This window comes from Bos indicus x Bos taurus, chromosome 3 (assembly GCF_003369695.1).
Source record: "Bos indicus x Bos taurus breed Angus x Brahman F1 hybrid chromosome 3, Bos_hybrid_MaternalHap_v2.0, whole genome shotgun sequence".
Classification (NCBI taxonomy): Eukaryota; Metazoa; Chordata; class Mammalia; order Artiodactyla; family Bovidae; genus Bos; species Bos indicus x Bos taurus.
The window spans coordinates 118,198,385-118,225,984 of record NC_040078.1 but is presented as its reverse complement, the minus strand read 5'-3'; the positions used below and the strand labels follow the sequence as shown (position 1 = coordinate 118,225,984).

The window sequence follows — 27,600 nt, the reverse complement described above, 5'->3', positions numbered from 1 at the left end:
GGCAAGAACACCCAATGCATGAAAGGGAAAAGGGAAAGTGAAGTCGCTCAGTCGTATCCAACTCTTAGCAACTCCATGGACTGCAGCCCACCAGGCTCCTCCGTCCATGGGATTTTTCCAGGCAAGAGTACCCGAGTGGGGTTGCAATCGCCTTCTCCGGAGGTACAAACTATTAGGTATAAAAGAAGCAGCAAGGATTTATTTACATCATGGGGAATACAGCTAACATGGCTTCAGTGTTTTTAAAAATGTATTTGTCTTTAATTGGAGGATATTTGCTTTGTGATGTTGGGTTGGTTTCTGCCACACATCAGCATGAATCAGCCACGGGTACACACGTGTCCCCTCCCTCTTGAACCTCCCTCCCACCTCCCACCCCGTCCCGCCCCTCTAGGTCATCACAGAGCACCGGGCTGAGTCCCCTGGGTTACACAGCTATCTCTGTAGCTGTTCGCCATCTATCTGTACAGCTATGCCCCCAGCCCTCTGTCATGCACGCGGCGATGTGTACATTCCAATGCTGCTCTCTCAATTCACTCCACCCTCTCCTGCCCCCGCCACGCCCTTAAGTCAGTTCTCTATGTCCGAGTCTCATTCCTGCCCTGCAAATATGTTCGTCAGTACCATTGCTCTAGATTCCATATATGTGATATTTGTTCTTCTCTTTCTGACTTACTGCACTCTGTATAACACAGCCAACATTTTACAGTAACTGTCAATGGAGTATAACCTTTAAAATCGTGAATCACTCTATTGTACACCTGAGACTCTTATGGTACAGCAACTAAACTTCAATTAAAAAAAGAAACGGATGTCAAGACTGAAAAAAACTAACAGTCCCAAGACATTTAAATGCTCAATATATAATGAAACTGTGACGGATAATCTTATATTTCAACCTGATTGGGCTAAGGGATGCTCAGATGGCTGGTAAGACGTGTTTCTGGACTTGTCTGGGAGGGTGCTTCCCCCAAAGATAAGCCTTTGGAGTAGTGAACTGGGTAAGGCCACCCTCCCAGTGGAGGTGGGTGTCACGCAGGCTCTTGAGACTCGGATGAAGCAAACAGGTGGAGGGAGGGGGAAGCTGCTCTTTGCTTGAGCTGAGACCCCATCCTCTGCCACCTCAGAAATCAGCTGCCTGGGTTGTCTGTCCTTCTTGGTCTGCGTTATATCACCTGCTTTTCTGGTTCTCCAGCTTGCAGATGGCAAATGATGGACTTCACAGCCTCTGAGAATTCAAGGGAGCTAATTCCTGTAATTGTTGTTTAATCACTAAGTTGTGATTCTTTTGTGACCCTGTGGACTGGAGCCTGCCAGGATCCTCTGTCCATGGAATTCTCCAGGTAAGAATACTGGAGTGGGTTGCCATTTCCTTCTCCAGGGGATCTTCCTGATCCAGGGGTTGAATTCAGGTCTCCTGCTTGGCTGGTAGATTCTTTACCATGGAGCCACCTGGGAAGCCCAGCTCCTATAATAGATCTCCTCTTACATATCTCTGTGTCTGTCTGTCTGCCTATCTGTCTATCTGCTGTTGGAACCATTTCTCTGGAGAACCTTAACTAACACAGAAACACTACGGTAAGCATCAGACTTTGCCTTAGAAGGAGGGGGCAGCTTGATGGGCAGCATGAGAAGGGCTGGCGCAGCAGAAGCAAGGGGACAAGGAAGGACGTGGGGAACACAGAAAGTACTTCTCAGAGGACCCTGCACCTCGTGGGGGACCCTGGGGAGAAACGGCATGACCAGAACTGCTCGGTGCGTCCCAGGACTTGTGCTCACCTGTGTGTGTGCACTTTTCACTCGGCTGTGATTTGCTAGCGCAAATGCTCACTGTCTCGTGCTGGGAGAGATTAAACAGGACTCAGTCACCTCATTTGGGCTTCCCAGGCAGTGCGAGTGCTAAAGAACCCGCTGCCAGTGCAGGAGACATAAAAGACGTGGGTTCGATCCCTGGGTTGGGAAGATCCCCTGGAGGCGGGCATGGCAGCCCACTCCATATTCCTGCCTGGAGAATCCCATGGACAGAGGAGCCTGGCAGGCAACAGTCCATGGGGTCGCAGAGAGTCGGACACAACTGAGTGACTTAGTACAGTCAGCAAGTGGAGTGAGTATTCACACAGGTGCAGGGAGGCTCTCCCATGAGGGGCTGAGTCCTCTGCTTTGGATCAGCAGTCCTGGCTGGCACGCCAGACCAAAACCAAAATAGGCTTGCCACTCAATCGGTTCAATACTTCACTGAGCAGACCCTGTAGGCTGAGCCCCATGGTAGGGCCTGGAGAGCCAGCAGGAAACGAGATAGAGAACGATCAGACCCTCCTGGGGCTTACGCTGCAGTTAATGCACAGACAGACAGACAGACAGTAAAGGCAGAAGAAAGACGTAGGCTCTGACCATTGTCCTCTTGGGCATCACAAAGGAGCCTAAATGAAGATTCACAGCTTAGCACATCGGAAATACAGACCTCGAGGCAGATACCATCAAGATATCAACAAGCACGGACTGTGCTTCCAACTTGGAAGGAAAACCTTTGGAAAATCTTGGGGGCTTTTGAAAACATCCCTTCTTTCATCTCTCACATGAGGACGGGGGGACACCCAAAGCAAGGCAGCCACCAGCTGAAGGTGCCCTGTGACCCACACAAGGTCCCCACACTCACCCAAGTCAATCACCACTCTTTCCAACACCACAACGTGCAGAGGTGCCTTCTTCACAGTGGAGAGTATCCACTTCATTCCATTTTACTTTGATGTATTTTTATTTTTAATTAAAATGTTTATTTCGAGACAACTGTTGATTCCCACGCGGCTGGAAGGAATGATACAGAGATCCCACGTATGCATCAGCCAGTCTCCCGCAATGGTGAAAGTGAAAGTCACTCAGTCGTATCTGACTCTTTGCGACCCCAGGGACTATACAGTCCATGGAATGCTCCAGCCCAGAATAATGGAGTGGGCAGCCTTCCCAACCCAGGGATCAAACCCAGGTCTCCCGCAGTGCAGGCAGAATCTTTACCAGCTGAGCCACAAGGGAAGCCCAACAATACTGGAGTGGGTAGCCTATCCCTTCTCCAGGGGATCTTCCCGAACCAGGAATCGAACCGGGGTCTCCTGCACTGCAGGTGGATTCTTTACCAACTGAGCTTAAAGCTTCAGTGCAGTATCACATCCAGGGAACAAACATTGACACAGGCATGATACAGAGCCTCTCATCCCTCAGTCAGTCCACACGCCATCACCACGAGGGCCCCTCACCTTGCTGCCTTACATAAAGCTATACCCACTTCCTTTCTGCCTCCTCTCCCTAATCCCTGGCAACTGCTATTCTGCTCTCCGTTTCCATAATTTTGTCATTTCAAGTATGTTACATCAATAGAATTGTACAGCATGTCATCTTTTGGAACTGGCTATTTCACTGACCATGATTCCCTGGAGATCCATCCAGGCTATTGTGTGTGTTGGTAGTTCATTCCTATGTGTTGCTGAGTGATGTTCCAAGGTGTGGGTGGACCACAGCCTAACTACGCACCTGTTGAAGGAAATCCAGGTTGGTGCCAGTTTGGGGCTATTTTCAGTTAAACTGCAGTAAACATTCGTGTGCAGTTTTTGTATGAGCCTGTTTTCCTTTTCTGGGATAAATGCCCAGGAGTGAGACTGCTGGGTCATATAGTAGTTGCATGTTTAATGTTCTGAGAAACTTCCCAAGTGCTTTTCCAGAGCAGCTGTGTCATTTTACATTTCCACGAGCCATGAATATTTCAATTTCCCCACATCTTCATCAATATTTGGTGCTGTCACTAATGTGTATTTTAGACCTTCTGGTACGTGCGTGGTTATACTTTGGATTGTAATCTGCATTTGTCTGGTGCCTAATGAGGTCGAGCATTTTTCATGTGCGTATTTCTGTTCTGTGTGTTCTCTCTGGTGAAATGTCTGTCCACGTCTTTTGATCATTTCCCAGTTGAACTGCTTGTCTTTTCCTTACTGCTGAGACTTAGAAGTTCTTTACGTATTCTGGATGCCAGCCCTCTGTCAGGTAAGGGGTTTACAACTGTTCTTCTGGTCTGTCATCTGTTTTTGTTATTCTCTTAACTCAGTCTTTCACAGCAAATGTTTTTAAATTTTGAGGAAATTCAGCTTATTAATTTTCCTTTTTTAGGTTGCATTTGAGGTATCAACTCTAATAACTTTTTGCCAAGCCTAAGATATAAAGTCTTTCTCTTTTTCTTCCCCCCAAAGTTTACAGTTTTAGATTTTATGTTTACTTTGTGATCTGTTTTGTGTTAATATTGTATAAAGAGAAATACTTAGGCTGAAGTTCTTTTTTTTTTGCCTTTTAATGTCCAGTTGCTACATTGGTTAAAAAGTCTATCTTTCCTCCACTGAATTGCTCTTGTCCTTTATCAAAAACCAGCTGAGAATATTTGCATGGGTCTATTTCTGTGTTCTCCATTCTATTCCATTGACCTATATGTCTGTCCCTTTGCCAAAATCATATAATATTGATTACTGTAGCTAAACAGTGAGTCTTGGAGTAGGATTGATTTATTCCTTCTACTTTCTTCTGCTGCAAATGATTTTAGCTATTGGTTACTTTGCTTTCCACATAAATTTTAGAATAATTTTGTCTCTAGCTATAAAAATTCCTGCTGGGGTTTTTGTGGGGGTTGCTTTCAACCTGTATACTGATCTGGGGAGGATTGGGATCTCAGCTGTGTTGATTCTTGCAACACACAAACCTGGTGTGTCTCTCCATTTATTTAGATCAGCTTTGATTTCTTTCACCCACATTGTGTGGTTTTCAGCATGCAAGTCCCGTACATGTGTTGTTAGATTTATATACCCAAGAATTTCCATTTTAGAGATTAATAGTAAATGGTGTTGTATTTTAAATTGGGGAGTTTGTGTGTTCATTGCTAATATATATAAATGCAATTGATTTCTGTATGTTCATCTTGCATCCTGTTGCCTTGCTGAATGCACACACAAGTCTGCGGAATTTAAATAGACTCCTTAAGATTTTCTATGTAGAAAACCAGGTCATCTGCAAATAGCAACGATTTTATTTATTCTTTTCAATTGTATGCACTTTATTTCCTTTTCTTGACCTACTGAACTCGCTAAAATTTCCAGCTATATGTTAAGTTAGAGTGGTAAGTGGCACCCCACTCCAGTACTCCTGCCTGGAAAATCCCATGGACGGAGGAGCCTGGTGGGCTACAGTCCATGGGGTCGCTAGTAGTCGGACACGACTGAGCGACTTCACTTTCACTTTTCACTTTCATGCATTGGAGAAAGAAATGGCAACCCACTCCACTGTTCTTGCCTGGAGAATCCCAGGGACAGGGGAGCCTGGTGGGCTGCAGTCTATGGGGTCACACAGAGTCGGACACGACTGAAGTGACTTAGCAGAGTGGTAAGAGTGGGCATCTTCTCTATTAAGTTGAGAAAGTCCCCCTTTCTGAGACATTTATTTACTTTTTATAATGAACTTTTTATCATGGATTTTGAATACTTTCAAATGCTTTTTTGTGCATCAGATAAAATCATTTGATTTTTCCTTTTTAGTCTTTTAACATGATGGGTTATATTCATTAAATTCCTTGCATATCCAAAATAGATCCTACTTGGTCATCAGTTTAGTTCAGTTGCTCGGTCGTGTCCAACTCTTTGTGACCCCATGGACTGCAGCAGGTCAAGCTTCCCTGTCCATCACCAACTCCCAGAGCTTGCTCAAATTCATGTCCATCAAGTAGGTGATACCATCCAACCATCTTGTTCTCTGTCGTCCCCTTCTCCTCCTGCCCTCAATCTTTCCCAGCATCAGGGTCTTTTCCAATGAGTCAGCTCTTCCTGTCAGGTGGCCAAAGTATTAGAATTTCAGCTTCAGCATCAGTCCTTCCAATGAATATTCAGGACTGATATCCTTTAGGATTGGCAGGTTGGATCTCCTTGCAGTCCAAGGGACTCTCAAGAGTCTTCTCCAACACCACAGGTCTAAAGCATCAATTCTTCAGTGCTCAGCTTTCTCTATAGTCCAACTCTCACATCCATACATGACTAATGGAAAAACCTTGACTAGACAGACCTTTGTCAGCAAAGTAATGTCTCTGCTTTTGAATATGCTATCTAGGTTGATCATAGCTTTTCTTCCAATGAGCAAGTGTCTTTTAATTTCATGGCTGCAGTCACCATCTGTGGTGATTGTGGAGCCCAAGAAAATAAAGTCTGTCACTGTTTCCATTGTTTTCCCATTTGCTATGAAGTGATGGAACTGGATGCCCTATCTTAGTTTTTTGAATGTTGAGTTTTAAGCCAGCTTTTTCATTCTCCACTTTCACTTTCATCAATAGGCTCTTTAGTTCCTCTTCATTTTCTGTCATAAGGGTGGTGTCGTCTGCATGCTATTGCTGCTAAGTCACTTCAGTTGTGTCCGACTCTGTGTGACCCCATAGACTGCAGCCCACCAGGCTCCCCTGTCCCTAGGATTCTCCAGGCGAGAACACTGGAGTGGGTTGCCATTTCCTTCTCCAATGCATGAAAGTGAAAAGTGAAAGTGAAGTCGCTCAGTCGTGTCCGTCTCTTAGCGACCCCATGGACTGTAGCCCACCAGGCTCCTCCATCCATGGGATTTTCCAGGCAAGAATACTGGAGTGGGGTGCCATTGCCTTCTCCCGTGTCATCTGCATATCTGAGGTTATTGATATTTCTCCCGGCAATCTTGATTCCAGCTATAGTGTATATTTGTTTTTATATGCTGTTGAACTTATTTGCCAACATTTTGTTAAGGATTTCTGCATCTATATTCATGAGAGATATTGGTCTATAGTTTTCTATTTTTTGTAATGTCTTCCTCCAGTTTTGGCATCAGGGTGTTACTAGCTTCATAGAATGAACTGGGAACTTCTCCTCCTCTTCTGTTTTCTGGAACAGATGGGGTAAAATTGGTGATAATTCTTTTTAAACAGTAGAATCCTCAGTGAAGCCTCCTGGGCCAGAGAGTTCTATTTCCTATTAGGTGAATTGCAGTACATTTTTTGTCTGAGGAATTTGTCCTTTTCATCTAAGCTGGCAAATGTACATAGAGGTGTTTGTAGTATTTTCTCAGTCGTGTCTGACTCTTTGTGACCCCATGGACTGTTGCCCGACAGGCTGCTCGGTGACCAAGAATACTGGAGTGGGTTGCCATTCCCTTCTCCAGGGGATCTTCCCAATCCAGGGATCAAACCTGGATCACCTGCAGTGTAGGCGGATTCTTTACCATCTGAGCTATCAGGGAAGCCCAGGATTTGCTTACTACCCTCTTAATGTCTAAAGTCTCTAGAATAAAATCCTTTGTTTCCTTATTAGCAATTTTTGTCTTTTTTTTCTCTGCTAGTACTTCTGGAGGAGTGCCGATTTTACCAATTATTTCAGAGCGCCTTCCCTCCTTTATTTACGAGTTTCTCTGCTGCTGCGTTTCGAATGATGCTGATTTATCCTATCTTTATTAATTTCTTACTTCTGCTTGCTCTGAATTCTTTTGTTGTTTTTATGGGTTTTTCAGGTGGGAGTTCAGATGCTGATTTGGGGTTTTTCTTCTTTTCATGCCGAAGCCCTTAGTGCTATAAACTTTCCTCTCAACACTGCTTTGCCTTTAAATCTGCATTTGGGGGCAGCTGCTGTTTGTTCTCACTGATCTTCCTTTCCCTGTTATCTTTCTCCTGCCGCCTGTGGGTTACTTGGACATGTTTTCAGAATTCCATTTTCATTTTGTTCTGGCCACAGAGTAATACAAATTTAAGGTGCACACACATCAGGGTTGGCTCGTGTTTACAGCTTCTCACAGGTGTGTCTCCCTCTCTACTCAGCTCCAAGTCACCTTAAAGCCCCTCAGTGTGATCTGGGAAAGCAGGGGTCCATCTGGGGGTCTCAGATCCATGAAGACAGGCTCTTTTATTCAACTGCCCATTTTTAGAGGTTTCTGCATCACGTAAACCCACGCAGCCCACGTCGTCTTGAGTCTCCAAATACCCTCAGGCCGCAAGCCGCTGCCACGCTCTGTGTCTTGGGGCCCCGTTTCCGCCTCCATTTTAGGCTCTCAATTTCTCAGCATCTCGTTTGCTCTTCCCTGCTTTTAAGAAGATTTTAAAAGACTTTTTTCCCATCCCACTGGTTATCAGCAGGAATTTGGTTTGAGTCACCAAGTTCGTCACGTTCTTGGAAGTCGAAGTGTCAAACTGCCTTGTAAAGCACCCTATGGATGGTGGCTTGTGTAGCCAGGAAGAGAGGTTCACTTACATCGCCTCTGGAGAAGGGTTGTCCTTACTTGGTGTCCCCTGCAAAGCAGAGTCTGAGTCGACACTTTTTTGCCCAAGTGGCCTATTCTATTAAGTTTCCAGGGAACGAGAGATGGGGGCCCTGGGACAAGGAAGCCGGGGAGGAGGGGAAACTGAGCCAAGGGTGCCTGGCTGTGCTGGGGGAGTGGTGGACGGGGGCTCCATGCTGCCGAGGGCCTGCTGAGCAGAGCGGTCCTCCCGAGCCACAGAAGGGGAATGTTTCTCCTCCAGCTCGCGTCCTGTGGGTCGAGTGTGGTCCAGGGAATGTGAACTCCCTCCCGTGCATTTGAAAGCACGAACCAGAGGGGACCAGGGGTCTAGGACAAGTGGCTGGGAGCCCTGGGGCAGAGGCTGAGAATTTCTGAGCCCCGAGGTCACACAGTCAGGACAGGGTTCCACACAGCTTATTTCTCCACAGGACTGTAGAAGAGCTGGGTCAGGAGGATGCGGGCTTCCCAGGTGGTAAAGAACTCTCCCCTGCCGATGCAGGAGACATAAGAGAGGCAGGTTTGATCCCTGGGTCTGGAAGGTTCTTGCCTGGAGACTCCTATGGATGGAGGAGCCTGGCGGGCTGCGGCTCAAAGCATCGCCAAGAGTCAGACACGACAGAAGTGACTTATCCTGCATGCAGGAGGAAGTGAGCAAGGCCCTGAGAGACGTCTGGACCACAGGGCACACGGTCTGGAAGGTGAGGACATCGAGGATCAGATGGCCCCTCTCTCTACTTGCTCCTGGGGTGGGGCGGTCATCCCCGCTTCTCTCCAGGGCTCCCCTGCCGGCCAGCTCTCTCTCCTCCCTCATAGGTCCGGCCCCTTTCTCTCTCCGGCTTCTTTGGGGGCCGAAGTCACCGCACCTTCATCCCAGCTGTGACTCTAGAGATGCAGGCTTATGGCCTCAGCTCCCACTGCCACCAAGACCCGCCTGCATCCCAGTTCCCAGGAGGATGCTGCTTGGCCCATCTTCTTGACCACGGCCACCCAGGCCACATGCCCTTGGCATCCGAGCAGCCGGCTGCACTTGGTCCAACATGCACCCTGTTCCAGATGGCCTGGGCAGGGGACGGGGGTTGGGACCACGGTGGCCGCACAGAGGGATGGCCGTTTGCCCAGAGGAGCTGTGGGCAGGAAGGCGCTATCCACACAGAAGACACCAAGGCGCAGGCAGGGAGCTTTCATTTTGGTTTTTATTAATTCTCACAACTCCCCACGCGGACAGTGGGAGGAACCGGGTCTGCAGGGTCAGCAGATCCTCTGATGAACAGAATGTGCAACTCTTTCCAGTGTGATTCGTTTTGTTTTTTTTTTTTTTAATCTGTGAATTGTTGGGTCAATTCCCAACATCATGAAGAGCCAGGTTTTGTTCATCTTGGCGTCCAAATGATGTTTTCGAAATCGGAACTAAAATAAAGCAGTAACAAGACGAAGAAGCAACATCCTGTTTTATGGAGGGTCTGATTAAAAAAAAATCCGTGAGAAAAAACACTCTGTGTGCCGAGTAAACATTTATCCCCCAGCCCCCCACACTGTTGGGAGATGGAGTATCTGGCCAGGACATGAGAAGACGAGTCTCAGGACGAGCAGATCACCCCTCCCCCTCCCTGAGGCCTTGGCATGACTCATTGGTCACGTTGCCTGGTACCATGCAGTCCCCGCCCTCCTGAGGGCTGCAGCAGACGGAATGTCACCACAGATGGAGAAGAGCTCAATCAAGCACAGGTTTTGGATACCTTGACCCCGAGAGGATGTGCATTTTTAGCAGGTCAGGCGGAGGTGAGTCGTCTGCCTTCCCATTCGCAGATCCGGGTTCATGACCTGGTCCTGAGATCAGGATGCTGGAGGCTGGACTCAGCTCCTGACGCTCTCCTGGAGGTTCTTCCAGTCTCTGGGTGTTGAGAAGGTGGGTGTCGACACGGCCCCCCACAGCCCGCAGCGAGAGCACACGTCTGGGCTGCCCTTCCCAGGACACAGGCTCCCGTGTTGCCACATTTGTGTCCCCTAGAGGTCTGCGGATCACAGCTGGTCTCCAGGACCCCTGCCTCACAGATGCGGAAACGGGGAAAACAGGCTATTTGCTGTCGTCGTTTTTTTGTGTTATGTTTCATCAAATCAGAGACAGGTCTCCTGGTTCTTTCTGCTTCTATGCACGCAGGCCCCCCCGGCGTGGGCAGGCGTGAGGGTGCCCCTCGCGCTCCCCTGGATCCCCACCCGTCACCCTGGCTGCGGTGCTCTTTCCCAGGGGTCATTGTGAAGGTCACTACTTGGCAGTGGGTTATGATGAATGATGCCAGTATGTCCAAAAGGTTCTTTTTTTCTTTTTTTCACCTTGTAAAATTCTGAAATCATGACAATTGTGAAGGGGGAAACGACACAGCCCGTGCCCTGGTCTCACTCCGGGGGGAAGGACGGGGTTGTGGCGAGGTTGGATCAGCGTTCAGGCACGCTGCTCCTCTGTCATAGCTGGTGGATCTTCGGGTCCCCTCTCTGCACCCCGCACTCTGCCCTGAAGGGCGACTGTCCCCAGCAGGGTGTCCCCAGCAGGAGTCTCAGGCTTCACGGAGCCTCCTTCCTGTCTCTTCCGGGACCCACGGGTGTTTTCCTGCAGCATCCAGGTTCCCAGGTGATGGGCCCTGCAGGGACCGTGCACTGGGGGCACTCGTCTAGGGGGGCCGTTTGCTGAAGGGCTCCCCTTAGAAACTCAAGGCTTGGAACCCGACCGGGTAGGGCGGCTCAGAGGAGGCCTACCCTGCCGGCACCTTCTCTGGGAGCTGCCACAAGCACCTGCTCCAATCACCTGCTGCTCAGAGCCGGGGGAGACGGCCGGCCCCGTGGCTACCTCCCCCGTGTCCGTTCCTGGGCCCTGAGGCCAGGCACCGTCCCGGCCGCCCTGAGGACCTGGCCCTCCCGGGCACAGCGCTGTTCCTGGAGCCATTCTCCCGCGGTTTCTTTGACCTTCTTGAGCTTAGCCGGGGCTCCTCCAGGAAAGCACCCCTCCTCCAAAGCGCCTTCTCCCAGGGCTCTTATTCTGAGCTCATTCAGATGTCTGACTAAGCCAAGGGTCTCACGGCCTCTGCCTGCCCCCAGCACCCACGAGTCACTCTGCATGACCTCCTGAGGGGACCAGGCGGGTGGAGGAGGGGCGGGAATGTGGGGGGCGGGCTGTCTCTCCCGGCCCATCCCCTCCCCGGCTGAAACTTCACTCTCAGCTGGTTTGAGAACCGGGGACCCAGCCCACTGGCTCAGCTGAGCTTCTGACCACGCACAGAAACTAAAGAACTGTGGGGAGCTGGGGTTGTGCAGAGAAAACCTTCTCCCTGACTTTCTCCGTGGAGTGGGTGGGAATAGGCACGTGTGAAGGGAGACCCAGCCTCCCTCCTGCTTGGTCCCTGCCCCAAAGCCAATCAGCTGGTTAAAAGATAAACCGGAGAGACACACAAACACTCCGTGGGGTCAGCAGAGCGTGGCGGTGTCCCATGTCTGCTCACTCCAGGACCCTGTGGGCAACCTACGGACGGTGAGCCAAGGCTAGAGACGGTTTTACACAGACGGCCTTGCCGGTTGTCACAAAGCCCCATGAGAAAGGCAGCAGTGGGGTTTTATCCCCACTTCACAGCTGGGGAGACTGAGACCTCAAAACCAGTTCCCGACGGGGACTGTGTCTGCTTGCTCTGGGGACGTGGTATCACACACGCTGCAAACAACAGCTGTGGACCAACCAGAGGAGAGAGAAGGCACCAGAGAAAATGGAACCAGAACCACCCCGTCTCTCTGGGGCCCCAGCTGTTCACGGCTTGGTGGGCAGGCTGTCTCCTCCGGGGCTCGGGGCGGGGGACCTTATTCAGGCCGGGGAGGGTTGGGGCCTCTGTGCCCTCCTCTGTCCTCGTCTCAAGCCTGGAGCATGAGGGCCGACAGCCAGCCCCTGGCCTGGGCCGGCTGCACCCTGCGGGGAGCACAGACAGCCCCCTACTTCCTGGGTCAGGACGTCCATCCACCCGACGGCAGCCACCTCCCCAGGCTGGGCGCTCAGAGCTCCAGTCGCCTCTTACTCAATCTGCCGCCTTCCTGATAGGTGATGTGGGTTGCGTGGCGATGCCGGGAAAAACTCACACACCTGGGTGAAGCACGCAGACTGATGCTGACGCCAGACAGCAAGAAGTGAGTGCTGAGCACAGCTGGGCACCGGAAGCCCACTAAGGAACCCAGGATTGGTCCCTGTCCACTCAAGGGGGGACACTGTCACCCAGGCCACACCAAGGGGTGCTCTGGGAGGAGCCTGCCCCTTGAGTGTGACAGGGGGAGTCTGGAAGGTGTGGAGCGGGGAGGGGCTGGGTGCTCGGCCACCCCCGTGGTCAGAACACCTGCTGACCTTTTCTCTTTACATATTCATGGATGCAGCAGCTGAAGTCTTATCAGAGGAGTCCCCAGCCCAAGTCCACCTGGCGCCAATTCTGAGCCTCTCTTCCCATGAATGATGTCTGGAGACCTCTCGGCCTGGAACGTCTCAGTGAGCAGAGCTGGACCACGGCATGGGAAGCAAGACACATCCGACATCCAGCCCAGAGAGAAGGCTGGGAGCGTCGCAGCTCAGCTCTTCCAGCAACACCGAGGAGTCAGAGTCCCTAGAAACTCATCACCCGCCAGCTCTGTTCATGCACGTGCAAGAGCGAAAGTGTCCACCGAAGGGGACATGTTTTATAGCAAAATCTAGAACAGCAGGGATGTCGGGACTTCAAAGCTTCCATCTCCTCCTTGCCCCTCTGATATGGTGTCTCAGGATTCTGGTAAGCTCATCTCCAAATGCCCTTGGGTTTTATCATTGCCCGAGAAGACATGCCCAAACCGCCACATCCCAGCTGGAAACATCTTGTGTAGAAACATCCAAAGGTGGCTTCAGGTCTGGTGGTAAGGGACCTGCAGTTGCAGCGGGCCGCCTCCCTCCTGCTCCCTGGGTGTGCTGGGCTCTGGGGAACACTGAGTTTCTACGGCCCCTGCAATCCCGCAGTTTCCTCCCTTGAATCAAACCTTGATCTTTGAAGCCCTGAGTTTTGTAGATTTAAACTGACCTGAAGGGACCAAGAAAGGACTCAGTGAGGCCGGGAGTCTCCCCGGCAGCTCTGAACACAGCAGGGAAGGGTCGGATTGCTCACCCCTCTGGCTGCCCCTTGGAAGGGACTCCCACACCGCGACGAACTTTGCAAAGACTCCTGAGGTCAGAAGGGCTATAGGGTGTGCCTGGGCTGGGAGTGGGGTCACGGCTTCTGCCCCCTCCCCACCGCCCAAGGGGGCATTGTAAAGTAGGGGCTCAGATTGTGAAGGATTTGTGCCTGTATTCAGGTTTTTTTTTTTTTTTTTCACTCTAAGCAGGACATTTTGCTTTGAAGGGAGAGGTGACCGCAGAACTAGAGGCCAGAGAGGCTGGACACGTACCTGCAGTGGAGTGGACACTCACTAAGAGGTAGAGGGCCTCTCTTTTGGTCAATGATCCTGCTGTTGGCCAGGCGGCCTGGCTCAACTGCTAATGGTGACGTTTACTTTCCGTTGGGAGGGTTCAGTCCAGCGGGTTCTCCTTGCACGAGACCTGAAGCGGTGCCGGGAGAACGAGCTGCCTAGACGGACGGCCTCCTCCAGCTGTTACTAAGTGGAACCTGGAAGTGTAGCAGTTTTATCCAGAGCCTTTTCTGTGATGTGTGTTCAGGGCCCCCTGGAATGGTCCCCTTGGCTTTGTCAGTTCCAGAGACCCAGATGGACACCACTTGTGCTATTGAAAGATGCCTCTCATGGCCTAGGTATTACTACCTCTTTCCACATTTCCATGGAAAACTTGTGGATGGCAATGTTAATTTAAGAAACTCTACCTGATTAGGTAGAGGGAGGGAGACATAGATAGGTGAGCCCTCAGACAACACAGTAGGTAGACAGTGGCCATCAAACCGCTAACTGGAGATCACTATTCTCATCACAGGACCTGGAGGCCTGGACCTGGAGAAGTGGGCTTCCTCTGAGCATGTGTCCACACAGGGGAGGGATCCAGAGGCAAAGAGTGGGTTTCGTGGGTCCCCAGATATGACTGGGTTCTTTCCTTGAACTTTGGCCTCGGGGTCTCCTGACTCTCCGGTGTGGGTACCTGTGTGCCCACCTGCATGGGCACTCCTTGTTCCTTGCCCCCTCTGTGGTCACCCCTGGCCAGGCCCTCTGCCTTGGGCTTGGGCGTGGGAGGCTCACAGGGCCTGGTCACCGGAAGTAGAGACCGAGGGGCTGGTCAGTCTGCAGGGATGAAAGATACCCCTCCAGCTCTAGGAGGAGGGGGCGTGGACTTTGCAATTCGGAAATCAAGAACGTTCTCTGTGGCCACCCCACCTGTAAGTTTCCGATGATTTGATCTGGCATGCCTCTAATCAGCCCCCGGGGAACGACCGTGACCTTCGCAGTCTTCATGACCTCCAAAGGCCTCAAGGACCCTGCGGGACAGCACAGGACAGGGCGGGACTTCATTGCCAAGACAGCAGTTCTGCCTTCCAAGGCCTCGGCAAGGAGTCCAGGTGCATGCGTGTGTATGCAGCATGCGTGTGTATGCAGCATGCGCGTGTGTGCAGCATGCGTGTGTGTGCAGCATGCGTGTGTATGCAGCATGCGTGTGTGTGCAGCATGCGTGTGTATGCAGCATGCGTGTGTATGCAGCATGCTTGTGTGTGCAGCTGTCTGTCTGTGTTTGCTGGATGCAGAGGCCCCTGGGGCTCGGGCTGCAGGGCGCCGCACCAAGGTCACTTCTAGGAGCCAGCAAAGTGATGGAAGTTGAGGACAGGCTGGCATCTCTGGAGCGTCTGCCTTTCTTGTGGGAACAGGAGTAAAGACTGGGGTGAGAAGGTTCAGGGTCCAGCATGTTCTGGCCCAGACCCCAGTCTCCAGAACCTTGTCTGGAGGCGGCACGGGGTCTGCATGGCCTCTCACCCATGGACAGCTCCATCCAGCTGACCCAGGTACCAGCTGTCCCCCATGAGCCATGCTTCTGGAGCCTCAGGGTGGTGAGCAGGGGACTTGCAGCTCCCTGGCCAGAAACCCTTTACCTGGGCATCACCCCAGCTCCTACTGATGCCCACGGACATAGTAAGGAGGCCAGCAGGTGGGGAGTGGGACTTCCTGCCCAACGTGGAGCGTGTCTGCACCATCCCCCTGCCCGCCAGGGCCACAGTCTCCTTCTTGGCTGCAGACCATGGCCTCCATGGGGCCTCTGCCCCAAGGCTCCCTCCTTACCTGCACTCACAGGCATAGTACCCTCACCTTTGCCCAGCCGCACGGACTGGGCTGCAGGGGGCGGGACAGCTGCCGTGGAATTCGTCATCAGGGAAACCAAAGGCACACAGAGCAGACAGTGACCCACCAGGAGGTAAACGTAAGTGGGCACGGAGGTCGTGTCTGGGGCAGGCAAGGAATTCCACCCGGGGAGGCTCTGCAGGGCTGGCCCTGGCTGGCAATGACCTCAGACCGCGGGGGTAGGACATAGGATGGGTGGCTGATGGGGGTCGGGGTAGCAGACGGGCACATGGAGGGGCTGAGGCCAGCTTTCCCAGACCTGGGCCTGCTGAACACGCTCAACCACATCAGCACTGGTGGTTCTAGAAAGTTCTACAGTCATGCACAGCCTAACACGTCTCACATCCCTGCTGGTCCCCTTTAAAGTGACGCGATTGTTATTTTTGCAACCGGTTCCAAGGTTCTCAGGCCGTGCTCAGGCTGCAGTGTAGAGAAGAGACGGAAGACGGGGGCTGCAGGGACGTCTTTATTGTTCCTGGGAGGGGAGCAGTATACACAGCCACGCTGCAGTCACTGAGCTCGTTAAAGACATCTCAATAAATAAAACAAATAAGCAACATATACACTGAAACAGAAAATATTAAAAAAAAAAAATGGTTAGCTGAGCGAATCATGGAGGAAGAGAAAGGGGAGAGGTGAGAATTCCAGGCTAACTTGAGACAGTCATGCAGAGGCTGGGGTCGGGGGTGGGGAGTGTAGCTCGAGGTTCCTTTGTTAAGAGCCTTGGTCCAGTTGAAACAGAATGTACAGGAAGGCATTTCTGGTTTATTTTTGTAAAAATATACACTAAAAAAAAAAAAGGCACTTAGAGGGAAATACAAAATCAAAATCCTTGTAAATGTGTTCCTGAATTCAGCGATCTTCAGAATCAATCCCCGCCCCCTTAAAAAATAAAAAAAAAATAAAAAAACAGAACCCAAGGTTGGGTCTATGAACACTCTCAAACAGCGGCGAGGATGGCACCGTGAGAGATGGACCGGCGAGACGGACCGTGAGCGCCACTTCCTGGGCAGGGGCGTCTCGGGGGCGGAGGCCGCGTGGTCCGGGGGGCTGCCGCTGGGCCCTTGTCTGGACGCCGTGCGGGAGCGCCGAGATGATGGGGCGGGGGGCTTCCTGGAGGTCGTTCGGGTTTCAGAAGTTGCAGACTCGGACGTTCCCCGATGCCAGTTGCACTCAGCCCCGCAAGAGAGTCTGGAAGACAAGGTACAGGGAGGTTGAGAAGCCGCCGCAGCCCTTGTGTCCTGGGACCGCGTGGCTGTTTCACCCCGTGGCCTTCCCATGACAGGACGTGACAGCTGTGAGCTGCTCTGATACCTGCCTGCCCCATCCTCCCGGCAGGAGCTGGACAGGCGGCCGTGGTCAGGGCCACCAGGCGCCTGCAGGCTGCTGCCCCCAGGGACCCAGGCCCGGCCCAGAGGGCTCCCTCTCTCCCCACCTCCACCCTCTGCTGCCACTCCCAGACCCCGAGGGCCGGATGCCCTGTCTCCCGCGCCCACCAGAGCCTCGTCCCACACGGTGCCCCGCAGGCTGCTGCCGCCCCATGGAGGAGCCCCAGGCGGGCTCCCGTGGACAGAAACAGTGCCCCCCCCTGGAAAGGGAAGGAGGTGAGGGTGAGGTGACTGTTGGGGCTGCGAGGTCACGGTGAGAGCAAAGCCAGCCGTGGTGGGGGTGGGGAGTGAGGATGCAGAGCAATGGGGCAGCCGTGGAGTCGGGGCTGGCAGAGGGAGATGACTGTTTAAACCTGAGCTTTTAAAAAAATGCACTTACTTACTTACTCTGCTTTGGTCTTAGCTGCAGTGCACGGGCTCAGCAGTGGTGGTGGGTGGGCTTAGTTGCCCGACCAGGGACCGAACCTGAGTCCCCTGCATTGCAAGGCGGATTCTAAACCAGTGGACCACCAGGTCAGTCCTTAAACCTGTGCTTTTGAAATAACCATATATTCACAGACAGCTGCAAAAAGAATGTATAGGGAGGTCCCACATGTATCTCACTGGGTTCCCACACTCTTATCACCTTGCACTAGTCAAGTGAGGCGTCTCAACCAGAAGAGGGGCCTGGGCGTGGCTGGCGGGCTGACTCACACTTCACTCGTGCGTGTGTGTGTGTGTGTGTGTGTGTGTGTGTGTGTGGTCTGACCCCGCTGGGCAGTAGGAGGCAGCAGCAGGGATGTGCCCCGCCCTCCGCTGGAGCCTGGGCTCCACACTGAGGCCCTGTAGCTCAGGGGGCTCTGGGACCCTTGACTGTATCTGGACAAACCCCTGCAAGCATGAAGACCCTGCCTCCCTGAACCCCAGCGCCTGGAGACACACACGCACTCCTTTTTTCCAAGTTCTGAGCACTCCAAATATGTCAGCCGTTTAAAGTGGTCCTGGGCAGAAAGTCAAAGGCTGTTCTCTCGGAGAATGTGGTTGTAATTAGATAATTAATAAGGGGGGCAGCTAGAGAAAGCTAAATGGAAGCCTTCCTCCGCGGGAGGAAGTCATTACAACAGGTTTTGATATATGAGCCTCGCCAGCCCTCCAAGGGAACGGCATCATCCGTGGAAGCCAGGACGGCAGGGCCGCCCCGAGCAGTGTGGGTTTCGGGGTTCGCGCCGCACGCCCGTGGGGCCCAGGGCTCAGGCGGGAGCAAGCGGCAGGTTCATTAGTTTTCCTGGCTGAGGGCCCCCGGGCCCGCCCCCTTGATGTCACCCTGACCCTGGCCGGGTCTGCTGATGTGGGCGGCACTCTCAGCCACAAATGTGAGGCAGCTGGGGCCCCGACTGCCTCCTGCGTGGGACGGCCACCTGAAATTGTGCGTGCGTCCTGTGCACAGCTCAGCCGGGCTCAGTCTGCCCGGTCCAGAAGCGGGGCAGGCGGAGAGGCCAGGCGGCGGCTGGACTGAGAGGGTGGGCGCCCTCCTCTCTCACCCAGGCCAGACCACAGGGCACTGAGAAGCAGCGGAGGGTCTTACTCCAATCTGTGTCCCGAGGGCCTGACACGGGGAGGGGCGCGCCGAAAGTTCTCCAGAAAGAGACACAGGTGGGCTTAAGGGGGAAGCGCTCATTCTAGGGTCTTCCGTTCATTCACTGATCCCCAGCCACCCATCCCTCCACCCAAGTTCTTCCCTTCCTTCCTCCCTCTCTCCCTCCCTTCCTTTCTTCCTTCTTTCTATCCACCCATCCATCCACCCACCATCCACACACCATCCATCCATTCATCCAACCATCCACCATCCATCCACCCACCATCCACCCACCATCCATCCATTCATCCACTCACCCACCATCCATCCACCATCCATCCACCCACCCACCATCCATCCACCATCCATCCATCCACCCACCATCCATCCATCCATCCACCATCCATCCACCCACCATCCATCCACCATCCACCATCCATCCACCCATCCATCCACCATCCATCCACCCACCATCCATCCATCCATCATCCTTCTCTCCTCCCTTCCATCCACTCTCTGTTCCATCTATCCCCCCATCCACCCACCATCCATCATCCACCCTTCCTCCCATCCATCCATCCACCCATCCATCTATCCAGCCCTCTTTCCAACAGGCACTGAGCACCTTTCAGGTGCCAAGAATGCTGCTAGTTGTTTAAAAAGCCCAGGCATGGATCCGAGAAGTCCATCAAGGGAGGATAAACGTGCTGATAAACAACTAGAGCTCAACCTAGACAATGGCAACTTTTTTACAGGAAGTGTAGCTAAAACTCTGCAACCAGAAGGAAAAGGACAAAATACCCTGACTTTTGTCAGAGCTGCCAAAAAAGGCTGCCAGCGGGACACTGAAGGCTAGAAGGGGGGTCAGGAGGCCAGGAGCTGCTCTCCGAAGTCCAGGGCTGTGGCTGTGGGCCGCGTCACAGAGCAGACCTCCAGGGCACTGCCCCAGCTCTCACTGCCCCTTCCGAGTAAAAAGTAGAAGCCCCTTCACCTCCATGGACCCCGGTACCCACGGAAGAGGCCAGGCTGCTCCTGCTGCCACAACTCTTCCCTCCTCCCACTCACTGCACCTAAAACAAAGACCCTCAACTCCTGGGCTCCCATGGACACTGGGGTGGGGGTGGGAGGTGCCACGGGAGACGGGCAGGAATAGGCCCAGTGGTGGAAGAGCTGACAGCTGACCCCCACCCTGGCGGGTCTCACCCAGTCTGCGAAGGTCGGTCCTCCTGCCTCTGGGGGTCTGTCTGGCACTGTCCTTCAGCTAGGGCCCTCTGGCCCCTCGCCGAGCCTGGACCCAGCCTCCTGACCATCGAACACAACTCCCAAGAGCGGTTTGGAAGGAGAGAACCAACAAAATGTGCCATCAATACGGGTGGAAAACAAATAACGATTCACAACAGGGGACTGAGGGCCGTAGATCAGAAACGGCCTTGCTCAGTAACACACACACACACACACACACGCACACACACACACACAGGCACACACACGCGCGCACGCGCACACACATGCACGCACGCACGTGCACACACGCACGCATGCGCACACACTCACGCACGCACGCACGCACACACACGGCCCCATGAGCAGGGACCAAACCCTCAAACAAGCGGAAATTATCATCTCGGGAGAAGCCAGGGGAGCATGTGAAGATGAAACAGGGATACTCTGCTTTGAAAGAGAAGGAGCAACAGGAGACAAGGGAAGAGCTCCAGGAAATCACGGAAAGAATAGAAGCAAAATAGCAAGACAGACACTGACGAAAAACCATTCCTAAATTGGAGACTGACCCCTGGAGTCTCCCAGCATCTCAGCCAAAAGACAAGGCACATGCAAAGGAGGGAGCGGATGCTATCACACACGAGATCCAGAGGGGAGGGTCCCGGGCTCAGGAAAGACCAGGGGCTTCAGGTTAGAAGGAACACCCAGCTCTGGAAAGGACACCCAACGAGACAGGCAACCAAGCCACAGCACACAGAAAGTTCTGGATCCTAAGACTGGAGAGAAATTCCCACAGGCCTCCAGACATAAGAAGACCCGGCCGGACTGGGGTGATGGGCCCCGTGCTCACACCACTTGCTAACTGACCATCCCAGGCCCCCCAAAGGTTCGACGGAGAAGGGTGGTGTCCCTGGAGCGCTGCTCCCCGAGAATCTGCAGACCCCCAGGAAGGAGAAGAAACATGGGGCACTCAAGTCCTCAGAAAGTGCCCCTCTCCAATGCCACTTCTGGGAAACACTGCTAGGAAACGTCTCCCATCTGGATGAAAAGCAGTCTGGGCTCTGTCTCCGCAGGCACGGTGACGACTGACCTAACAGTCTCCCTGCTGCAAACCAGACAAGCAGACAAGACGCTGTGCTCAACGCTCTTATAATCCTGAGGGGGCTGGGCACCATCTTTTCCCCAGCCAGGTCCCTAGGGTCTAGTGTGGCACCTGGCATACAGTAGGTGCTCAATAAATACCTGCTGAAAAAGGGACTCCAGTGAAGAAATCAGACTGACAGCAGAGGAGACAGTCAGCCAGGTGTGGTGCTGTTGAGTCGCTCAGTCGTGTCCAACTCTTTGCAACCCCATGGACTGCAGCATGCCAGGCCTCCCTGTCCATCACCAACTCCCAGAGCTTACCCAACCTCATGTCCATTGAGTCGGTGATCCCATCCAACCATCTCATCCTGTATCGTCCCCTTCTCTTTCCACCTTCAATCTTTCCCAGCATCAGGGTCTTTTCCAATGAGTTGGTTCTTCGCATCAGGTGGCCAAAGTATTGGAGTTTCTGCTTCAGCATCAGTCCTTCCAATGAATATTCAGGACTGATTTCCTTTCAGATTGACTGGTTTGATCTCCTTCCTGTCCAAGAGACTCTCAAGAGTCTTCCCCAGCGCCACGGTTTGAAAGCCCAGGTGTGTCGGCCAGCCGGGTGTGACATTCCGTGCTCCCTGCAGTGCCCTCCTGACATAAAGCACTCGGACTCCCGAGCATCCTAAGCATCTCTCCTCAAGACCAGCCGTGGTGGCACCAGCACACGGAAGCCTGTGAGAAGTGCAGAGGGCAGACCTTGCCCTGAACCGAGGACTCAGCACCTGCACTCAGGCAAAATCGCTGCTCTTTGGAGAGCTCCTCGAGCAGGGAGAACTGGGTGGGGGTGCCCAGCCTGTATCACCTGTATCCCTGTTCAGAGATTAGACCGCAGTTGGGATGGGCAGAGGCGTGCCAGGGGCACGTGGCTGAGTGGAGAGCAAGAACTGGGGCATCGTGATGCTCCCTGTTGGGGGCGAGGCCCACCGTGGGCAGCCAGGCCTCGAGGTTGTGCCCACCGCTGAAATCCTGCCTGAGAGTTCCAGACCCAGAGACCCCTGGGGCCCACCCGCGACACCCAGTGGACACAGCCATGCAGCCAACCCATGTCCAGCTGTGACTGTACTTAGATGATCACCCACCTGAACAGGCAGGCAGCAGGGTGCCAGTGACGGGCCCCCGGGGGAGTCTGAGGGTCACCCACTGATCTGGCCGGGTTCTGTTCTTCCCGCTGGGTAAGGCCTCTAAGAGACCACAGGGACCCGGGTGCAGCAGGCTCTGCACGCCTCCTTGCCTGCTCCTGGCCAGACTGGGATGGGCAGGGTCAGTGGGCGGCCAGAGCAAAGCTCAGCCCCAGGGCCACGTGCCTGCCCCAAGGTCGTCTCTGTGACACGTTTGTCCAGGGATGAGAGGAGATAGGGGCTCTGCTTCCACGGGAGAGAATGGGAAGCCTGGGCTCCTGGCATCAAGCTCCGATCTGGCCTCCCTAACAGGAAAGCGGGCAGGCGGTAAACAGCACCGCCCTTTTGGGGGCAGGGCCGAGGCCCACCGGGACCGGGGTGGGCTCCCCTGGGCCATCGGAGAGGCCGGGGGTCCAGCTGTCCTTGTTGGGTGCTGGGCAGGCGAGGGTGGCTCAGAGGTGGGGCGTCCTGCCTTTCGGGCCCCCTCCTCCCTGCGACCTCTGGGCACATCTCCTGGCTGGAAGGCCAGAGGGGCGGAAGCATAGAGAAACGGCCATGCCAAATGAAAACACGGATCTAATCCCACGACTGCTTGAGAACCTACACCTAGTAGGGCAGGAGCGGCCCAGAAGCCACTCTCTGCAGGTCCGACCCTATTAACTGCGACTTGGTTCTCAGAGATGTTTAAGGACACATTCCTGTGCGATGATGGTGGGCCAAGGAGGGACAGAAGCAAAGCCTGCTTCCTCTTCCAGCAAATGGAAATCAAAAAGCACCTGCCTGTGAGGACACTGCACTGTTAGCAGCTTCCCCTGAACGCACCTCACTCCCTCTCCCTGTCCTCCCTACCTTTGAAGGGGCTGCAAGTGGCCCCTGAACCAGGCAGTGGCTTTAAGAGGCAGGACACCCTGGTCTCTCTCTGCAGGCCCCTGTCAGAGGCGGGGACGAGGCCGTGGCCACGTGAGTCTCCTTAGCCCAGCCATCAGCCAGTTGGCAGCATACGGGGCCAGAGCTAAGACCCCAAGTTTCTGAGCCGGGGGCTGGCCCATCCCCTCTGGACAGGCCTGCTCACTCAGGATTGGCTGGGTTGGTGGGATCCCCTGACCACACCTCGAAGCTCTTAAGACTCCTGGCAGGAGTAAGGGCTTCTGCTCCTCTGCAGATAAGCTCGGGCCCTGGCCACCCTGCTCAGCTCTGCTGGGACCACAAAGATTCCAGGATCTGTGTGTCCAGCCCCAGGGCGACACTCAGGACCACCACTCCGACCCCAGCGCAGGCTGTGGGCTCCAGAGGGACCGTGCCCGTCTGTGCTGGCGACCTTGGCCCCCCCAGGGGCTCTCTGTCCCCTCTCAGCCTCCCAGACAAGCCCCCAGCTTGCAGGCCCTATTTGCCTGGGGCCCCTGCCCTGCTCAGGGTCTGGGGTCAATGGGAGAGTGAAGGGGTGTGAGGACCCCTCTCTCCAAACTCTGGGACTCAGACGACTGAGCCCAGCCCATCCACCACCCATGAGAAAGAGGATTCCCCTCTGGAATGGCCATATTTACGAGGCCAGGGCACTTCTACGGCTCTCTGGGGCCTGCAGGCGAGCTGTTGGCCTTGCTCCTGCAGGCAGAGAGAACTTCACATCCACTTAGAACCGGAGCTGCGTATGCTCTCTCTCTCTGTCTCTCCCCCTCATCCTCTCCCTGGACTTGGCCTCAGTGACTCAGGCTGACTGCGTCTGGAGTGGCCTGTCTGTCAAGGGGAGATCGCCCTGAGAACAGGCTGGGGAGGGGGCGAGCTTGCCTCTGGGTGCCCCGGCAGCTCCCTCCCGCTGGCTGCTTCCCAGCATCCAGGCCTGGAGAGGCCCACCCTGTGGAGCCCACCCCGGCAGCCTGTGCCTCCGCAGGGCCAGCCCAGCTCCCCCGGGAGCTGCAGCAGGAAGGCCCTGGGTCCCCGCCGACCCACCCTCAGCACTACCCCGTGCAGCCTGCCTCCGAGGGAGGCCGTCCCATTTCTTCTCCATGAGTCACGAGACACTGCCAAGGGTCCTCCCACATTTCAGAGACAGAGAGGGAGTAAGTCAGCAGACAAGGAGGGCGCAGTCTCTTCCTGGTACACGGCCTTCCGACCTGGAACTACTTTAACCAGTAAACCAGCATTTCTTCAGATGCCACTGCATCCAGCTTCCGCATAAAACTCCCGAATGGAAGAGAGGGGAACAGACACCCACCCTGCAGGTGCCCCCTTTCAGCCTGGAGGTGCAGCAAGTGCCTTTAGAGGCGGTCATCCAGGGGCATCATTTCAGAGGTGACCAGAAGGATCCTGGGGGTGACATACCCCAGGTCACCGGGCGGGGCGGGTGTGGAATGACCCGCAGAACTCGGGTCAGCTAAGCCCTGGGTCAGAAACCCTCCCCCCCCCACTGCCAACTTCATTCCCATGACACCCTTCACTCGGGTCCAAACCTGGGGGTACCGACTTAATAAATGTCTTTCCATGTTTGACAAGTGAGGGTGTGGAAGCACAGGCGTCCTCGTGACAGTGGCACCAGCTCGAGAGAACATTAACTGAGGTTCTGACGCTACGTGTTCTGTGGACACTGCTGTGTGATGGCCAGCGGCACCTGGTCCCTGCTTCCAGCCAGCTCACAGTTCACTTGGGGACAGACTGACATCATCACAAACTGCAGTGTGTTCTAATGAAGGTATAATAAAGGTACAGAAAGGTCTTCGATTATTTCAGTCAAAGTCACTCAGTCGTGTCCGACTCTGCGACTCCATGGACTGTAGCCCGCCAGGCTCCTCTGTCCATGGGATTCTCCCAGCAAGAACACTGGAGTGGGTTGCCATGCCCTCCTCCAGGGGATCTTCCTGACCGGGGGATCAAACCCAGGTCTCCTGCCTCGCAGGCAGATTCTTTACTGTTTGAGCTACCCATGAAGCCCTCACTTTAAAAATACAAACATATAAATATCAATGATTATACAAAAATATATGAAATGTTGGGGTTTCCCAGGTGGCGCTCGTGGTAAAGAACTCACCTACCAGTGCAGGAGACATAAGAGACCTGGGTTTGATCCCCCAGTCAGGAAGATCCCATGGAGGAGGGCGTGGCAACCACTCCAGTGTTCTTGCCTGGGGAATCCCATGGACAGAGGAGCCTGGCGGGCTGCAGTCCACAGGGGTGCAAAGAGTTGGACACGACTGAGGTCACTGAACACATATGCACACGGGAAATGTTATAATAGAAGTAAACCTATAACAGCACAGAGTGAAAGCAGAGAGGAAGCAAAGCGCAAGTTTCCAGGCTTTGGGAGCTCTTCAGAGAGTCAGGGGCTGGCGCTGGGTCTTCAGGAAGCCTGGTCTTGGGCAGGAAGGGGGAGGGTCTTGTGGGCGGAGGCGAGGGCACACAGGCACGGACAGGTGGGCTGGAGGGTGGGGAGGACTGGGGATGACGCAAAGGCAGCTCTGGGGGTCAGAGGTGGGCAGGACCCCACGGGGCAGTGGGGAGGGAGTGGATAGGGAGGAGCGCCCTGCAAGACGAGTTGGGCTTTCTGGAGATTGTGGTGGGGAGACCCCAAGGAGGCCTGGTGGGGAAGGAGCCCGGCTGGGCCCCTGCTGCTGTCCAGGAGGAAGGGGCCGAGGACCCCAGCAGCTGCAGAGAGTCGGCCAGAGGTGAGGCAGCCGGGGCTACAGAGGGGCCATGATCCCAGGAACTAAACGGGGGTCAGGGGAGAAGGTGCCTTTGTGGGGAAACAAGACTAGGTCTGTTTCCTAGTCTTGTGAGCAGCCGGTGGTCTCAGGATTCCCTGAAGGTCAAGTTCAGCCAGCAGGATGTGCGGCTCCGGCCCCAGGAGAGGGCTAGGGGCCTCAGACTTGGGAGCAAGACCCTCCCCTTGGAAGTGATGAGGGCACCTTGCTTTGCCAGGATTTGAACCAGGCCTCTGGATCCCAAACCAGGCGGCCTTCTCCATTCCTGTGCATCCTGTCGGGGACAGAACCAGGGGACACGGGCCTTTAAGGTCACATGTTCAGGGAACGCGTGGGGCTGAGCTTGAATCTTCTGTAAGAAGTCTTCTCAAGAAGAGTCTTTGAGTCCCTTGGACTGCAAAGAGATCCAACCGGTCCATCCTAAAGGAAATCAGCCCTGAATATTCATTGGAAGGACTGATGCTGAAGCTGAAGCTCCAATACTTTGGCCACCTGATGCGAAGAACTTACTCATTTGAAAAGACCCTGATACTGGGAAAGACTGAAGGCGGAAAGAGAAGGGGACAACAGAAGATGAGATGGTTGGATGGCATCACCAACTCAATGCACATGAGTTTGGGTGGACTCCGGGAGCTGGTGATGGACAGGCAGGCCTGGCGTGCTGCAGTTCATGGGGTCGTAAAGAGTCGGACTCGCCTGAGCGACTGAACAAGTGTGCGCAGCTGGCCAGCAGTGCCCCCTCCTGGCGGGAGGACCACATCGCAGCAGAGAGCTACGATTTTCACCCGGCCCTCGGAGTCCCCAGGTGAGCGGGGCTGGCTGGGAGCTGTCTTCTGCATGTTGGAAGGAACAGGGCGTGCCAGGACCTGGCTCTCCACAGGCGATTCTGCTCTCGTTCCCACATCGTCCACGTAAACACACCGTGTGAACCGCTGGGGTCAGAGCAGAGGAGCCAGAGCTGGGAAGGAAACCGAGACCCCCGCTGTTTGAAGAGGCTGCCGCCCCATCCCTTTCAGGGGAGCACAGCCCGGAAAACGCTAAAGAACATTTCCCATGAATGATGAAAATGGGGGACAGAAAACTGTTTCCAGGAACACGTCGGCTGTGATGACGACCTCTCCCTGACTACTGCAGGCCTTCAGTTCCCAGACGAATCTCAGAAGAGCAGGCAATTTTTAAAATGCAAAATGGTTTACAGAAATAGCTTCACCTTGATGTATTTTACCGGACACTCTTTCTTCCAACCACCAAGAAAAAACCTGCTACGTTTGAAACATTATGTGCAAAGGTGTGCAAACCCAGGAAAAAAACAAAACCCAGGAAAGCGGCAGGAAGACTCCTACTGTGACCTGGTCCCCAGTCGGCCCCGTCTCTGGGAGCCCTGAGTCTGGCGATTGATGTGGACAAACCAGTAGCACACAGGGGCTCCTGGCAGGAGGGTGTCCTTCTGGGCATGGGGATACCCCAGGTGCTGGGGAGAAGCCGGGGGCTTGGCCAACCCACCCCTTCTGCCTCCCAAGCTCCGGACTCGGGTGCTCTGAGCCCATTTCCTGTTCTCAAGCTTCAGCACCACCTGAATACAACTGATCTCTGCTGGGAAACATCATACTTAGAAATGGACCAGGGATTTTCCTGGTAATCCTACGGTTAAGACACCTCGCTTCCACAGCAGGGGCCGGGGGCACAGGTTCAGTTCCTGGTTGAGGAACTAAGATCCTGCATGCCTCTGGACATGGCCATAAAAGAGAGAGAGAGAGACAGGACAGAAATGAACGGGTCCTCACTTAAGCGCGAAAGGCCCTCAGGCATTTGGGTAAGATGAGCTCAGAGAAGCAGGGCAGGGTGAGTGAGTGACCCCAGGCCGGACC

General features: G+C 54.1%; 2 protein-coding genes and 1 long non-coding RNA gene across 9 annotated transcripts in view; 2 read left to right on the top strand and 1 right to left on the bottom strand.

Annotated features, from left to right (window-relative positions):
- Positions 1-8,868: 8,868 nt before the first annotated feature.
- On the top strand, positions 8,869-16,531 carry LOC113890232. Of its 7 annotated transcripts, none has more exons than XR_003510458.1 (4): positions 8,869-10,083; positions 12,380-12,465; positions 12,706-13,519; positions 13,675-16,182. It is a non-coding gene; the product is annotated as an uncharacterized LOC113890232 (long non-coding RNA). The 7 variants fall into 7 exon arrangements; XR_003510461.1 differs by lacking the exon at positions 12,380-12,465 and having other exon boundaries at positions 8,870-10,083; positions 13,675-14,096; positions 14,273-16,531; XR_003510462.1 differs by lacking the exon at positions 12,380-12,465 and having other exon boundaries at positions 8,870-10,083; positions 13,675-15,700; positions 16,022-16,531.
- The window catches only part of TWIST2 (twist family bHLH transcription factor 2), a 52,298-nt gene continuing 40,772 nt past the window's right edge, over positions 16,075-27,600 (bottom strand). Inside the window, exon 2 of the mRNA XM_027538098.1 lies at positions 16,075-16,812. The gene's annotated coding sequence lies outside the window, so the exon portion shown is untranslated. The remainder of the gene's footprint in view (positions 16,813-27,600) is intronic.
- LOC113890372 (basic proline-rich protein-like) lies at positions 16,552-24,047 on the top strand. Its single transcript, XM_027538267.1, has 4 exons — positions 16,552-16,824; positions 16,960-17,225; positions 20,661-20,770; positions 23,869-24,047. The coding sequence occupies exons 1-4, from the start codon at positions 16,552-16,554 to the stop codon at positions 24,045-24,047; spliced, it is 828 nt and encodes a 275-aa protein (XP_027394068.1).